Below are 17,446 nucleotides of genomic sequence, written 5' to 3'. Positions count from 1 at the left end.
GAGATTGAAAGTGGCATTCCCAGGACTTGATGTAGAAACTCACTCCCACCAACACAAAGCTTTTTTAAGTGGAAGGTGGGTGGAAACTCTTTTAGGAAGCTACAAAATTAACATATGATTGACTGCTTATTTCGTTGAGTGACCATCTTTTCCTGTCTATGACCAAGCTGAAAACTCAGACCATGTTCTTAGGCCATGGACTGTGGACCGGAATTGCACTCCCAGTGCAGTAGTCTGCTATGAAAAGAAAAAAATGTATTGCTTATTTCCTGTGAGTGTGGTGGTTTTCTCCAGAGTGCTATTAGGATTTGTTTCCTTCTTATACCGAGACAACTTTTCCCCATTTTACATAGACTAATACATAGACAACTATTCAAGCCTACAGTCTGATAAGAATCACCAATAAAACTAGCCCGATGCATGCTTTTAAGTTGTGGGAGGAAGCCAAAGTACATGGGAAAGAAAAAAAACCCCACTCAGACACACTGAAAACATACAAGCTGCCTAGACTGGATTCAAATCCAGGACCAGAAGATCAAAATTTTAGCTGTAATCATGCTTATAGAATTGGGTTTTGTCCACTCAGCTGATGGCAGCATCAATAATTTGTATGAATAAAATGAAATGTGGCATCAGAAGGAGGATGTAAGGTCAGAAAGTTTAGGGAAAGTGCCCAATCTAAGAGTGGGGTGTGAGGATTTGATGTTTAAGGGTATTTACTGAAATGAATAAAAGGGGCTAGCTGCGGGATGCTGGTAGTGAAGAGGTCCAACAAAGTAAACCAACCAAAAATTGAGATGGCATGAGGAACACCAGCAAAGAAAATGAGCAATTGGTAAAAACTGGGAAACCGATTGGGGGCACACAAAGAATTAAGAAGATGATGGCAGGGGAAACTGATGAGGATGGCAAAAAAGATCAAAAACAAAGACAGGAAGCAAATGAAGAAAAAAAATCTCACTATAGCAATTGTGATAACCAACAGAAAACAGGAAGTGGCTATAACAGAAGCACACAAATGCGCTTTAAAGGCTTTATGTTCCCCCGGAGGACACACCCATGCATACTTGATCAAGTCTCCTCTGTCCTTTCAACATGACCTTCTAGGTCAGGTCAGGTCAGAGTAGACCAGGAGGTACACATTAGAGAAATGAAAGAAGCCCATAGAGACATGCAGAAAGGGTCAGTGGGAAATAAAATGTAAAAAATAAAATAAAAATAACCCATGCAAGAGGCTTTGTGTTTTCTTTCGTGCGGATATGGTCTTGAAACTACACATGTGACAAACAAAAATCTATTCAGAGCTGCCAAACGTCAGTCTACATCTGCAGTGGGTGGAGCTCGCTCGGTTGTCATGAAGACGGTCCGTTGGGTTGCCGTTGTGTGCACAAAAAGTATCGGCGTGGCTTTAAATTAATTTAATGAAATTTCCTTCATTTAGCCAGTGATGGAGTAGTATTATTGTTATTTTTTTATTTCCCAAAGAAAGTCGGAATTTTAAATTCACAGCAGCAAGAGAATCGCTCCAAACGGGTCTAAATGAAGCAGTAACAGCTGCCAGTGACTGTCAACAAATCCACTACACCCACTGCGAAGGACTGTGGAGAAGTTTCCTCATTATTTAACCTTTTTTTTTCATCTGCACACATCTCTGACGTGAACGTAAGTCCCATATGGTCTAGCGGTTAGGATTCCTGGTTTTCACCCAGGCGGCCCGGGTTCGACTCCCGGTATGGGAACTCCTTTTCACAGTGTTCATGCTCACGCGGTTAAAAGATCTCTACCAATGAGAAAGGCGATGGAAAAAGTTTCTCCTCGTAAACACTAAGTGTGTTGTGTTTTCTGCTCCTTTCTGTTGTTATAGAATATAATGTTGAGGCATTTTCCTGCTGTTGTTGCTGGATGTTGGAGTTTTTGGCATACTGTTGTTGGACCCCACTTTACCTACACAAGTGCTTTAATTCAATACTTAATTCCAATTCCATAGAGGTGATTCTGTTCATCTGGATATCCTTACATGGATGACTGAGCGTGCCTCAAGCCAAGTCTTCATGACATAGATTCAACAAGGTCCTGTAAACGTTCCTCAAAAGGTTTGGTCCAGATTGACATGACAACAGCAGAAGTTATCATTTCAGTATGGTTGCCAGTTGTACCGCCACGATGTGACTCTCCCATCACTTCCACCTCATCCTCCTAAAGGTGCTCTGTTGGCTCGAGGCTTGGTGACTGTGGGGGTGATTGGAGTTTGGCGAACTCATTGTCATGTTTAAGAAATCAGTAAGCAACAATATTCAGGTAGCCTTAGGCATTTAAAGGAAGAAAGCACTGTTGTGCACACAAACAAGCATAAACACCCATACCGTCAGGATAAAAGAGTAATCACAAATGAAAATAATAAATAGATAGGTAACAGTCCTGATGGTAGCAGCAATGTGTTTTCTTCACTGATCGTTTCTGCTACGAGCTCCACAAACTAACCCGCATGTTCCCCTTTGAAAATGTGGTGAAACGGGTACTGCGCTGGTCTGGAGGAGATGGGAGACAAGGCCAGAAGGCGCGCAATAAATTTCAGGTTGTTTTCCTCACCGCTTCTTTCGATGATGAGCTCTAGAACGAGTCCGATGAGTCCGCTTTAGCCCATCGACCAATCAGAAGTCGGTGCGCGTTGAATGCGAGGTGCAGCGGCGCCCTGTGATTGGCTGAGGTGGGTTTTTTCTAAAGGGGCGTATTTTTCAAGCCATCTTGACTGAATATTTAGCCTCATCCAAGGTACATTAATTTGATATCTTCAGGATTTCGGTGTCCCTAGTTTGATGACCACTATCGTTTGAAAGGTTAAAACCACACCAATGAAACCGGGTCGAGTTTGTGTGTTTAAGCGCAGTCACGGCGGAGAACGGGAGTGCTGAAGATGACGCTGTCGCTCCTGAAATTACCGGCTAGCTAAGCTAACGGCTAGCATGTCTGCCTTGATTGTAGTCTGTCAGTAGCTGACATTTAGCTTGGTGCAGTTTTTCTGTCGGGCACTCGCACTGCAGAGGACGACTGAACAAGGTAAACAACTCTGGTGTGTTTTTTAAAGGGCACTTTCAGGACTGATAGGAAAATCAGCCTTTCTGTCACACGGCATCCGTGTGTCCTGTCCGACCGAGAAACGTTATCGCATCGGCAAAGAGACGGTCTTTTTTTTTTTTTTGCAGGGGTCTGGACTACAAAGCAATACCCGAAAACGTTGCACGTTTGCACTCTCGTGATCTAAAGCATTCATGCAATGTAATATGCATTCGGACTCGGTGCATACAGTGCACCTGCTCTCTGGCTGCTGTTTGCATGTATAATTGGGCTGCTAATCAACTTGCAATACAGTCGTTGTCTCTGCTGTTGTGCGCCTAAAATGGCTGACAGATGTTAGATACTCGGGTTGGTATTTAGCGCGCTTCAACCTAACTAGGCACAGCAACAAGGGGGTAGAAAAAAAAACATGGTGCTAGCGTTTTATTGGTGGGCGAGACTTGTGCTCGCGTTACGGACTCCCCTTTTGACCAATGGTGAGAGAGGCGAGATGCAAGCAGTGCAAGTTACTGTAGTTGTGTTTGTGCAACATGAGTGCTTACTGTGTTATTACAGAGCACAGCACCCGAGCTGACCCCCTTTTACCCTGTAATTATTCACACAGGAATAAAAAAGAAAACACCAATAAACAGAATAAAGCAAGCTTTTAGGGCAGAATTAATTAAAAAAAACACGTTAATGGATACATAAAACCTATATATTCTCATTATGTCTTTATAACGTGTTTTAGGGGCTTTATTTTTCTTACTCTGGAAATGTGGTGATAAAAATATATGTAATGTGTGAATGCTGGGTGTGACCCTTAATTTACATACACAAAACCACATTAAGAGCCACAGGCATACAAAAACTACTTTACCTGGCAGAGCAGATTATTGAGTGTTGCTTTATATTGGTCGGTAAATTTTGCAAATTATTCCCGAATATCGGAAAAGTGCAATAATAATGAAAATAATAGAAAAATAAATGGGCCCCTGTCAAATTGGATTCATTGTTAGTGCACAATTGGTACAGTGCAACATCAAGTCAAATCACTTTACTGCCATTTGAACCATATACAGGTAATGCTGTACATAAATTGGTGCACCATAAATTACCTTCCACATGACCAAAATTGCAGCCAAAAATTATATGTAACGTTTTGCTTGTCTTGTAGAAATAAAATTAAACAGACAGTTTTAATGTGAAATGCTTTCATTGTTAATCCAAACAACGTGATCTCAGTGACTAAATAAGACAGAGATAGAGCATTAAAAGAATATGTATTTTGGGTAGGGGGCTTTTTAGTCTTTATTTGGTAGGATAGTAGAAAGAAGACAAAAACTGAACCCAGGCCTCCACATTAGCCATATGCCAAAGGAGTCGCCTGCTTAACCCAGTGAGCTTAATCAGGACCAAAGATGATTTGAAATCTGTAATGGCAGAAGTGGCAGTCAACCAGTTGTTTTATTGTCTGACGCACATGCACGACTGAGGTTCATGATAGTTTCAGCTGTATCGCAGCAGGCGTTTCTACTTGCTTTTTGTACAATCTACTGTACAATATAAAGCGCCTTGAGGCGACTGTTGTTGTGATTTGGCGCTATATGAATAAAATTGAATTGAATTGAATTTTGCAGCAAAGCGTTCGGATCGTGTCTGCACTCTGGATGAATCCTTAAGGGAAGCTGTGTTGTTTTGAATTTTTGCAAATGTGTAGTAGAAAAAATGGCTATTTTGCCTTGTTAGGGTATCAAAATAGCTGCCTAAATGAGTTACCAAGGTGGCTACTGAGTGGCGAAAGTTGCTTGTAGAAGAAATTTGGTGATATGTTGTTTTTTGTTTTCACTAATCTTAATATAGGCACTCTGTTTTTCTCCCCTAAGCTTTTATATCTTCCATGCTCTCCAATGTGAATATACAGCAGCTACAGTAAATCTTTGCATATAATTTCACAAAGTACCAAATAGTGTTGACGCTGCAATTTCAATCGTTGCATTAAACATTTTTCTTCTCTATTTCTAAGGGCGCTAGTGCAAAGTCCCATGCAGAAGACGAGGAGGTGGGAATGCGAGGCAGTTGTTAGCAGACTCAGCATGGGTAGGGGTCGAGGCAGAGGGAGAGGAAGGGGCAGGGGTACATCTGGCCAGTTGCGGCCCCCCTCCCCTTACAGACTGCAGCTCTCTCCATCCAGGGAGACTTTGACATACGCTCAGGCTCAGAAAATAGTGGAAGTGGACCTAGATGGAAGACTCCATCGGATTAACATCACAGATCCTCTGCCAGTTATCACAGAGGACGAGATGATGGCCCAGGACATTGCAGAGTGCAACAGTAACAAGGAGAACAGTGAGCAGACACAGAGTAAAACCAGGACGTGGAGGAAACCCGCAAACGGCAAAAACAGGAGGAGTGGTAAAAACACATCAAACCAGAACCAGCGCTCCAGCTCTAATCAGCACACAGGATCGGCTTTTTCCTTTCAGCAGCCGGCCCTCCAAACACCTCTGCCTGAGCCGACCTTCCGCGTGCTGAGTTCGGTTTCCCCCACAGAGGCGCCTCCTCTCCCGGCAGCCTACTATCGTTACATAGAAAAATCTGGGGAGGAGCAGGACAGCGTGGCAGAGTACGACATGGACGAGGAGGACCTCGCCTGGCTGGAGATGGTGAACCAGAAGAGGGTGTCCGATGGCCATGCATCCGTATCTCCGGACACTTTTGAGCTGCTCATCGACCGCCTGGAGAGGGAGTCCATCTTGGAGTCCCGCAGCCAGGCTCTGTCCCAGAATGCTGTCGACGAGGACGCCTTCTGCTGCGTCTGCTTGGATGACGAATGTCTGAACAGTAACGTCATCCTGTTCTGTGACATCTGTAACCTGGCCGTCCACCAGGAGTGTTACGGTGTGCCCTACGTCCCCGAGGGCCAGTGGCTGTGCCGCTGCTGCCTGCAGTCCCCCTCCCGCCCTGTAGACTGTGTTCTCTGTCCCAACCGAGGAGGTGCCTTCAAACAGACAAGTGATGGGCGTTGGGCCCATGTTGTCTGTGCCATATGGATCCCAGAAGTTTGCTTTGCCAACACGGTGTTCCTTGAGCCCGTGGAGGGGGTCAGTAACATCCCTCCCGCTCGTTGGAAGCTCACCTGCTACCTGTGTAAGCAGAAAGGCAGAGGAGCCTCCATTCAGTGCCACAAAGCCAACTGTTACAGGGCTTTTCACGTCACCTGCGCCCAGAAGGCTGGCTTGTTCATGAAGATAGACCCAGTCCGGGAGACAGGTGTTAACGGCACCACCTTCTCCGTGAAGAAGACCGCTTTCTGTGAGCATCACTCTCCTGTTGGGTCTCGGCGAGACGGGTCTGGAGATGAGTCGGTGGAAGGGAGGCTCGTGGGGGGCAGGGGTAATCGGGGTCAGCGGTCTTATACTCAGAGTCCCCCCTCATCACCAAACAAGAAAGCTACCAAAGGACAAAAGAAGAAGAATTCAAAAGGGTCTGGTGGGTCACGTCGCTCCAATATTCCTGTGCTGCTGGTGCCTCAGATCCCGTCGCACAGGTGTGTCATTTGCATACTGTACAAATTTCCATAGTTTACCATTTGCTGTCTGATTTTAATCTATGTCACTGAGAGATTTTTACAGATAGCCTTATCATAATGTCCCTATCCAGTGGTTATAATGTTAATACTAGTATTTTAATCTATAAACTCTCACGTTGTGTCTCAACAGGCTGAACAAGATCTGCACAGGAGCTGAAGTCCAGAGAAAGAACCAGTTCATGCAGCGGCTTCATAACTACTGGTTGCTGAAACGACAGTCGCGAAATGGGATGCCTTTAATACGGCGGCTTCATTCCCACCTACAGGCCCACAGGACTGCAGAGCAGGTGAGGAGAGACGTCATCAAATGTACCTATAACACAACAGTGACTGTTCAGTAATAACTGCACTGCAGTGGTGTGTAAATGACTGAGCACAAATGAAAATAAACAGTCTACATTTTTAGCATTCACACATGTGACTGCAAACGCAGCACCTGTGGTTTTGCCATCGCTGACCCATGTGACTGTAGTCAGATCTCTCACTTCTGTAAAGCTGGTGTCTGTACTGATAGCAGCAGAAACAATATGTGTCACGGCTGCCGAGGCGAGCCGTGTGGAGTTGGAAAAAGGACCCAAGAGCAAGCAGTGTATGAAAAGATTAGTGGAGTTTATTTACAAGGTGCCAGTGGCAGGAACAGAAAACGAATAATGAGACAAACTAACGGAAACCTAAACTGGGAAAACTAAAGAGCAACTAGAAATCCACAGGACACGGGGAGAAAGGCAGAGAGACGCAGACTGACGGAGGATACAAAAACGCAGAGAGACACAGATGAATGCAGAAAAGCGCGGACTTACATGGAGTAATACAGACGAACCGGCAACAGGCAGGAGAACACACAGGGCTTAAATACACACACACCAGTAATCAGGGGATAAGAGACAGGAGGGCAGCACAGCTGGGAGAAATCAGAGCTGACGGGACAGGGGAAATGTAAACTGAACACACTCACATCAGACATGAACCTTCAGAATAAAACAGGAAATTAACAGACAGAGAACCAGACAGGACACTGAACTTGACAGGCAGACTCATGAGCAGACACAATAACACCATGGACAGACAGAGGGAACACAGAGAAGTGGGAGCAGGCAGGCAAAGAACAGAAACCTAACAAATGGCAAAATAACAACAGAATACACACTCGGAATGAACAAAAGCATAAGGAAACACAAAACACTGAGTCCTCAGACTCAGGACCATGACAATATGAATGCAGCTGAGTGTTTAAATTATATAAATGACAAAATAAAATGAAATATTTCTATTCTGCTGTCAGTGGAGGATGTAACTGGTGTCTGAGGCCTTCAGAGAGTCTGTTCAGATCAGAATCAGCCAAGTCACGGGAATAAAATCACTTCACACCTTATTCTCCATCCTCACACACTGAAATCCAACATAAGCCCAGACATGACACTTTGCAGTGGCTGATTTTGAATATGGCAAGCTTCCACAAAATCCTTCCCAGTTCTGCTGCTGCTGCTGGGCAATGTGTCGAGATGGCCTGTAAAATGTTGTGAAAATGTGTCGTTAGTTATTATCAGAGATGGCAAAGATGTCCTACGCAATACACAGCTGATAACAGATGTGTTCACAGTTGCTAAGTTGGTAAATATACTTTATTTCAACTCACGTTTTTTGGTTTCTTTTAAACTTTTATAACAACTTTGGATGTGCAGCTTGTGTAGATCCTAGGGCTGCACAATTAATCGTTAGAAAATCGCGATTCATACTTATTTGCGATCTCATTTCCAAATGACAACGATTTAAAAAAAAAAGAAAAATGACAACGACGACTAGAGCTGGGCGATAGAACGATAACGATATGTATCGCGATATAACTTTTACTCGATAGAGAAATTAAGCTATCGCGATAGACCTCGCCGCTCTTGTCCTCAAAAAAAAAAAAAAAAAAAAAAGGTCAGCCAATCCAAATTAAGTAGCGCAGAGCCGAACCAATCACAGCCGCAGCGTCACGTCGCGTGACTTGTTACGTACAGCACAAGTGCCAAGCCGCACGTGTGTTTGTTTGGGAAGCAGCCAGCGGGTAATGGAGCCGTAATGGAGGAAATGAGTGTGCCGACTAGAAAAATCAACCGAGCGTGACCGAAGAGAAAACAGATGATGGTTGCAACGCCGGAGAGATTGTCGAACGGAAGAGCCAAAGAAGTTCTGTAGTGTGAAGGTATTTCGGCTATTTCAAGTCTGACAAAAAACAGAGTAGCGTGCACTGTAAATTGTGCTGAAAGCAAGTCTGGAAATACAATAAACTGGTGCATGCGTCACACTGTGCGCCGCGTTATTGTTTCGGTGAAATGAATTTCTACAATACTGTTACTGTTAATTCTACTCTCTGCAGTGTTTAAATGCTTACATATACACACAGTTACTGTCCCTCCACACATACGACTCGGTTCTGCTTCTATGCCCCAGCTTTGTTTACTTTTTCCCACCGAGGCTTCTAGACTTCTGATTGGCCAACATTTCTGCACGGTTAGGAATCTAGCGCCACCTGCTGCTTTGGCATGTTCATAGCAGCGTTTTCCTTCATTTCTGCCTTTATGTGTGGACGGGATTATTTTTTAAAACGAAAACAGAAAATCTCCGTTTTCACAAATACCCGTGTACGTGTGGACGTAGCCTCAGTCTCTGACTGGAAGCGCTAATTCGTCATTCGGCTTTTGTCAGACTAAAGTAACTGTTAAAACTGTTTGAAAAGCTAAGCTATACAAGAAGGAGAGATTGAGAATTTCCTTTTAGTTCTCAGTTTATTTGATATTGACAAAAGTTAGTCAGTTTTGTCTGTTCTTCTGTAAAACAAACTAAGATTTATTTTTAGAATTAATATTTTGTTTCTAAGTGGAATTGACAATTTAGTCTGTTTCGTTTGTTCTATTTTGAAACTTAAACGCTTTAGCGGCTGCCTTTTGTGTAGTTTGCAATATTTGCCTTTATTTATCTGAAAAGGTCTCATGTTCCTTAAGTACATCTACCCTGTTGAACTTATTATGGGAAATAAATATTTAAATAAAAACAAGCTGCTGATTATTTCACATTTTACTTGTGAGCAACGGCACATTTAAATCTTACAAATATAGTTATTTGGCTTATATCATGATAGATATCGTTATCGCCTGAAATGAAAAAAACATATCGTGATATGAAAAAATCTCATATCGCCCAGCTCTAACGACGACTGTACCGCATTTTGATCCGGGACATAATCTGCATGAAAACAAGCGCTCACTCTTCCTGCTCAACAAATGACAAGGGCGGAGCCTTATACCACGTGATACAGAAGCTGTGCCGTGTGATGCTAAAATTAGCAGGGAAAAAACAACGGAGAGCACGTCAGGGATGACGAGAAAGTGACAGGAGAAAATCCGTCCCGGTCAACCACCCAAACATCAATAACGGGAACCTTATACAGCGCTTCCCTATACACGTCGAACTCCCGCAGGCACAAAGAAATAACGGAGGCTATCACTTATCACCTGACCAAAGATATGGCTCCCATCAACACTGTGCAAAAAGAGGGATTTAGGAAAATGATCAACACCCTAGACAAACGCTACACAGTGCCGTCCCGCAACTATTTTTCTATTGTTGCACTACCTGCTCTATACACGCAGCGTCGAGCAACGGTGGAGACGTAATTTCAAGCAGTACAACAACAAAACGTGAGACATTTGTTGTTTTTATGTTTATTTATTGTTTTTATGTTCAGTCTCAACTGTTACGAAGTTGATGTGCAGTTAATAAGTGCAATAAATATTTATACTGGAAAAGAAAATCGTGAGAGAATTGTGATCTCAATTCTAAGCCAAAAAATCGTGATTCTCATTTTATGCAAAATCGTGCAGCCCTAGTAGATCCCCAAAACTTGATGCTGTTCATCTGGACAGAGAGAACTAAAGAGAGACAAAAAGAATAATTATGGTGTTTTTTTAAAGCTTTTTCTATCATTTTCAGAGGGAGCCTGATGAAAAGCTGAGTGCCGCGCGAGAGGAGCTGCGATACTGGCAAAAGTTGAGGCAAGACCTGGAAAGAGCGAGACTTTTGGTGGAGCTCATCCGCAAGAGGGAGCGGCTAAAGAGAGAGCAGGTGTGTTTAAAAGGAAGTCTGAGACAAGTTTATAGACCAAACATTAAATGTTTTCATTTAAGAAATCACCAGCTGATGAGGAGAAATTAACATAACAGTTCGAGGGAGCATGAATTTCTGTTCCCCGCAGCATTTGTCATTCTTTTGCACCCCGCAGAGTGACCTTGTATTCTCCCCTGTGTGATTATGTCACCACACACAGATGAAAATTCAGCAGGCTGCTCTTGAGCTGAAGTTGACTCCTGCGCTGGTGCTTCTGAGATCCACCCTGGAGCAACTACAAGAGAAGGACACAGCCAAAATCTTCTCTCAGCCCGTCAATCTGTCAGAGGTCGGTGCAGTTAGACAGCAGCCTGTTCTGAATGCACTCTTCACTCAGCAGCATGGCTACTTTGACTGTACTGTGACTCTGCTGACATTCCTTTTTTCTGTGATTCGCCGAGGTCCCAGATTACCTGGAGTTTATTACCCAACCCATGGACTTCTCCACTATGCGCACCAAACTGGAGGGACATGCCTACTGTTCCATCACTGACCTAGAAGAGGACTTCGACCTCATGATCTCGAACTGCCTCAAGTACAACTCCAAGGACACCATGTTCCACAGAGCAGCCTTACAACTGCGGGAGGTGGGAGGTGCCGTTCTCCGCCACGCCCACAGGCAGTCTCAGAGCATCGGCCTGGACCCCAGTACAGGCATGCACCTGCCAGAGGCTCCAAACAAACATGGCTTCTACAACTGTACATGGGATGATGGTGAGTTGAGCACGGGACATAGATCACATCTTTTCTTGGATGTAACCCTCAGGCTTCATTTGTTCATCTGGCTTTTTTTTTCTTTCCTCCTTCTTGTTTTTGTGGTTGTAATCTCTGTAGTTGACTCTCTGTTGGACCCAGAGAACAGACTGCACTTAACCACAGAGGAGCAACTAAAGGCCTTACTGGATAAACTGGACGTAGTCGCATCCATGCGTACCAGCGGCGGTCGCACCAAGCGCATTAGGCTGCTGCGCCGAGAGATCAACACTCTGAGGCAGAAGATGAACCAGCAGCAAAGTGCTCAGTCTGTGAATGGCATTGAGAAGGTGGATGAAGGAAAGGAAGAAGAGGGAGAGGAGGAGGAGGAAGACGAGGCGGAGAAGAAGAAGGAAAAGAAAAGGGAGAAGACAAATGTGGAGAATGGACTATTGACAGCAGTGTCAAATCCTAAAGCAGGTAATTAAGCCAGTAATTGTGCAGTTTATACATAATTACTATTACTTATTATTGTTTTTTTAATAAAATTCATAGAGTCTAATTTCTGGCTTTTTTCAGTTTTAATTTAGCAAAGTTAAATTCTCACACTGGAAAATCTGCATCCAGTGAAGATTTTAGGTGATGAATTACTTGTAAGATGAAAAAAAAATTCTCTTTTACCCAGATGACTCTCCACCTGTGCTAGAGCTTACCTGCCCAGTATCATCACCGCTGCCAGGTGATGCTCCCCTGGAGCCCCCTATCCTGGGCATTGTAACGGGAGGACGAAGGTCACCCGGACGTTCCTACAAACGTCAGAGGTCCTCCCGGAGTGGAAGCAAAAGCCAAGGCGAAGATGAGGCTGAAGTCGGAGAAACGCCTTCTTCGGAACCAGACGCTGTTCACGAGGTCACGCCACTGGGCACGCCTCCAACACTGTCTCTGGTCGGAGTCGGTCGTCGCACGTCAGTTTTGTTTAAGAAAGCAAAAAATGGCGCGCGAATGGTGAAGAACAAGTCCCTTCCACAACAGAACGGTAAAACCTCTGAGGCTAAAAGCAACGGGTTGGATAGCACCGCCACCAGCCCGAATTCACCCAGTGTGAACAACATCACCACATTACCTCCTACCCCAAACGCCTCCCCAGCACCTCCTTCTCCCTCCTCACACCGCCTGAGGTCTAGAGGCCACAGCTCAGAAAGTGAGGCAGACAAACTCCCTCCTCCGCCCACAGAAGGAGGTAAGGACCGGATGGATCACTGCATTACAGATATTTGATTTTCTAAAGAAAACAGGGGGAAGAAAGTCTGTATTTGTCACCATGTGGTTTGTGGTGTTGCTAGGCCTGACAAATGGAAAGCACAGCTCTGCAGAACACGATGAAGACGACTCCAACCTAAGGTGAGTATGAGTAGGACAGGAAAAACTAGTGCTGAACTGAAGCATGCATGTTTTTTTCCATAAATTTGACTTGAATTTAAAAAGGTCCTTTTTGTTTTGGTTTCCACTCCTCTCTGCAGTGTCTCCCCTCCCAAACGCAGTCGGGGTAAACCTGCTTTGGCTAAAGTTCCTAGCAGCGAGAACGGAGACATCTCCGGATCTGGTGTGTATCACGAGAAGACAAAACACAGTGAAATGGCTCTGTTTTCTGTTTAGATTAGTAATTTATGAGCCTACACACATAAAAAAAAATACACATTTCATTTTATTCTCAGTTTGGGCTCAGGATCTGTCATGAATACAAATTAATTGCATGTATTGGGATATCCTGTTCACAGGAAAGTCTACACTTCTGTCTTTAGATAGCGAGACTAAACTTGCACCACTGGGCCTAGTCTGGGCCAAATGCAGGGGATATCCATCGTATCCGGCAATGGTGAGGATGCATTCAATCTTACACTCCATGGTCTAAATCAGGGATGTCAAACTCATTTTACATCGCGAGCTGCATACAATGCACTTTGATATTAAATGGGCCGGACCAAAAAAAACTCCTCTTTCCATCAACCTAAACAAGTTTCATTACTCATTATAAAAATGGTTGTAGATGGTGTTTACTTATTACTAAATTAAACTCTTATGTGGTGATTTTCCACTCTCCCATTTACACAAGCACTTTCTTCTATGCTGTAGTGCTTTCTGTCTAACAATCACCCACATGGCACGAAGGAGCAACCTCCTAAACTGCAGCCACCCCACATTACTTGGGTGTAGTATGATTGGAGTTTTTGTCGGGCAGTCTCCTGCCCCCTGGCCTTATGTTTGACAGCCTTGGTCTAGATAAACGTTGTTCCTGTGTTGCTAAATGTGCCGTATATGACATAATCTGCTGTTACAGATTGTTGATCCTGACATGCCCCAGGAAGGACTTCTCCACAATGGCATACCCATTCCCGTGCCTCCTCTGGAGGTGCTCAAACTTGGTGAATGGAGGCAAATGGAGGAAGACCAGAAGCTCTTCTTAGTGCTCTTTTTTGACACCAAAAGAACTTGGTGAGATTCACACAGTCAGGGATAAACTCATGTTGAATTTTAGTGTTAGTCTTTGTCACCTAAATTTAAAACGTAAAATGAAAAGAAAAAAAAATGTCCCTCTTCATTTTCAGGCAATGGCTCCCTCGTAACAAACTACTGCCGCTGGGAATGGACGACACTGTAGACAAGCTGCGGTTAATGGAAGGCAAAAAACCCAGCGTTCGCAAGTCTGTGCACACTGCTTATGACCGAGCTATGGTACATTTAAACCACGTGAGAGGAAATCTTAACTTCACACCCTCCAATTTTATATAAAATTTAAAAAATACAATTTATATAAAATTTAATTTTAAAGATTTTATCATCTTAAATAAGCTGCCTGGTTGTGTGTACAAAGCTTCTTCAATGCTCTTAAAAAATTTGGGAAAGTAAAACAAACGCTTCCCAACAGGTGTAGTATTTGAAGGTTATCTGCATAAAAAGTTTTTTTAAAACTGATTTTTGAAATGAGGAGGGGAAAAAGTGCTTTTTTGTAGATTTACTTGTTCATTTATTTGTGTACGTTTTTTTAAAATTCTTTTCCACAACCACTGTTGCTACGTGTTCATATAAAGATTTTATTTTAGGCCAAAGTGAGTCGAGGCTTTCGTGAGAAAAGTGTAATTATTTAATCGTGAATGGGATTTTCTTGATTGAAAATATATTTAGATTGTATTTGCCATTGAAACGTCACTGTGTATACTGAAGTGTGAAAGTCCCACTTAACATTCACGTCATATCTGGACTTGGACAGCTATGGACACGGGTTTGTCTTCAAGAGTTCTCTATAATAACAATAATATCATTTGCATGTTGTTGTTTGCATGTTGCAGGTGATGTATAAGCTGCTCCTTCAGATCCTCTGTTTGTTCAGTTACTATGAGTTTTGTTCCATTAATATTCAGAGAGATAGACTGGTGCAGTGTTGCTGAAGCTGTCGGTTTATCAGTGGACCTTCTTTTCCCGCCCTCTTCTACAGCCACAAGCTGCAGGTGGTGAGATCAAGATTGTGGATACAAGTGGTGGTAAAGAGCTTCCTCCGAGGGGTTTTTGGATCTCTCTTAGCAACAAGGAGAGAAGCTCCTTTATTCCAGAGGAGGTCGGAGTAGCTTCTTCATATTGAAAGGAGCCAGTTGAGGTGGTTCAGGCATCTGTCATGACGCCTCCTGGATGCCTCTTTTGTGAAATGTTTAGGCCACTTCCAACTGGAAGGAGGACCTGGACACACGAGAGAGATTAAGAATGTCTCAGGGTCTCCTTCAGAACAGCTGGGAGTGGGAGGTTGGGGGGGATCTCTGCTTAGACTCGTTTCTCTGACCAAGATAAGCAGCAATGCATGGGAGGATAATATTCATGGTATTACATCAAAGCCGTTACTGCAGGCATTCACATTGAAACTATATCAGAAGGGGTGCAAATAACTTTTTCTTTTTTTTTTGGTAACATTTGACTCCGGGACTTTGTTTTTCATGTGCTCATGTTTATTCAGCAGTTCTGGGAATTACTTGGTGCATGCACGATAACCATGCATCATTTGTTCTCTGACTGATATTGCTGAGCATCTGGCTACACCTGAATGCTGCAGGTAGTTGGAAGTCTCAGTGAGCTCTCACTGTATCCTGTAATCTTCCAGTCATTCTTGGATATATATTTATATTTTTTCCTCCTCCTTCCAGAAAAGGGTCACTTCAGAGTCACGTCACCTGAGTTGAATTAAAAAAATATATAAAGGGAATTTATCTGTTATAACAGCGTTTTATATTTGAGCACAAAATTAAAAGTTTTTTGAAATAGATTTTTAAAAAAAAACTTTTTCAGGGATGAGGCTTAGGCTTTGGAAACGAGCACTAAAAATATTTTTTTATTTTACTATATTTTGAAAAACAAATTGAATTGAGCATTAAAGGAACAAGTGATTCCATTTGCTCCGAGGTCCCAAACTCTCAGTCCAGCTATGACGTGTCGTTGGTGAGACTTTAGAGTGTTTACTTAATTTTTCCATATTGTGAAACTGTACGGTGATATGAGAATGTCGGCGTACCCGGTGCAGCTACCTGGTTAGTTAGATGTGAAGTCACTACAGAGGTGAGATGGTTTGTGGGGGAGGGAGGGGCAAAAAGAAAAAAGTCTACTGCGATCCTCACTCGAGAATTTGCACTTGAATGCAAATGTGGCTGAGGAAACTTGAAAAGCACAAATGGTTACTTTTAAGGATTGGATTGGTGACTCCTGGAGCCATATGTGTGGCAAAACCTTGTGTGTGTGTGTGTGTGCGTGCGTGCGTGAGAGTGTGTGTGTGTGTACAGCTTATACATACATGTGTACAACCTCAGTGTAGTAAAAGTGCATGTGTATAGTTTTGTAAATATGTAAATGTATGTTTATATCGGCTTACATGAAGTAATTTAAGGAATGCAAAAATCGAGTTTAGATTTTAATTTATAATTTGTGGCAGTTGAGAGTGTTATTTAAAAAGTTAAATATTGAAAAGATTTATGTATGATGCTACGTAGCTCTTTGTAACAGTGATGGTATTCGCCAACATATGGAACATATTCTCTAAAAGCGAGGAGGCACAAGACCTTAACTCTGTGGGCAGAAGCTGCTGCACCTGCCTGCAAGTTTTGTTAGTTTTTTTTCCCTTGGTGGCACAGGAGATTTTTGATCTTGTCATTTAAATTGTATTGCAAGATCTATAATCTGCCCGAGACAATATTTTCTCACACAACAATAAATGCTGTTTGAAACAGTTTAATGTGCGTAGCGTGTTTTATTTTTATTCGTTTTAGTGAATTAAATGTATTGTTTGAAGATAAATCTAAATGGAAGTAAATCATCTACTAAGACGTCCTTCCACACGGCTAATAAATATATTAGCAGTGTGTAGCACATTTCTACATTGTAGGTACGTACTGAAGACATCAAATATATGAAGCAAGATTTATGATAATGTAGCAGAGAAAAAATTGAAATCAAGTTAACAGCACCTCAGATTAGAGCCCAGATAAATGCCACACAGAGTTCCAGTAGCAGACACATCTCTACATCAACTGTTCAGAGGAGACAGCGAATGAGGCCTTTATGGCCAAATAGCTGCTAAGAAACCACAACTAAGGAAAAGCAACAAGCAGAAGAGATTTGTGGCCCAGAAACACAAGCAATGGACATTAGACCAGTGGAAGTCTGTGCTTTGGTCTAATGAGTCAAAATCTGAGATGTTTGGTTTTGCCTGTCATGTCTTTGAGCGACGCAGAAAAAGTGAACGGATGATCTCTACATGCATGATTCCCACTGTGAAGCATGGAGGAAGTGGTGTGATGGATGCTGCTTTGCTGGTGACACTGTTGGGGATTTATTCCAAATTGAAGGCACACTGAACCAGCATGGCTACCACAGGCATCCTGCAGCGACATGCCATCCCATCCGGTTTGCGTTTAGTTGGAC

The 17,446-nt window shown here is 43.1% G+C and overlaps 1 protein-coding gene across 3 annotated transcripts; it reads left to right on the top strand.

Moving 5' to 3' along the window:
* Positions 1–2,734: 2,734 nt before the first annotated feature.
* On the top strand, positions 2,735–16,757 carry brpf3a (bromodomain and PHD finger containing, 3a). Of its 3 annotated transcripts, none has more exons than XM_082534197.1 (13): positions 2,735–3,057; positions 5,081–6,604; positions 6,777–6,933; positions 10,622–10,753; positions 10,956–11,084; positions 11,197–11,509; positions 11,630–11,968; positions 12,195–12,728; positions 12,832–12,889; positions 13,009–13,091; positions 13,267–13,364; positions 13,827–13,981; positions 14,095–16,757. In XM_082534197.1, exons 2-13 carry the CDS (start codon positions 5,100–5,102, stop codon positions 14,276–14,278), a joined length of 3,687 nt encoding a protein of 1,228 aa, XP_082390323.1. In that variant the 5' UTR covers positions 2,735–3,057; positions 5,081–5,099; the 3' UTR covers positions 14,279–16,757. The 3 variants fall into 3 exon arrangements, with proteins under 3 accessions (XP_082390323.1, XP_082390324.1, XP_082390322.1); XM_082534198.1 differs by having other exon boundaries at positions 12,174–12,728; positions 13,291–13,364; XM_082534196.1 differs by having other exon boundaries at positions 12,174–12,728.
* The last annotated feature ends 689 nt before the right edge of the window (positions 16,758–17,446 follow it).

This window comes from Aulonocara stuartgranti (assembly GCF_965226115.1).
Source record: "Aulonocara stuartgranti genome assembly, chromosome: 5".
Taxonomy (NCBI): Eukaryota; Metazoa; Chordata; class Actinopteri; order Cichliformes; family Cichlidae; genus Aulonocara; species Aulonocara stuartgranti.
The sequence above is the reverse complement of the archived record's forward strand: the minus strand, read 5'-3'. Positions and strand labels throughout refer to the sequence as shown.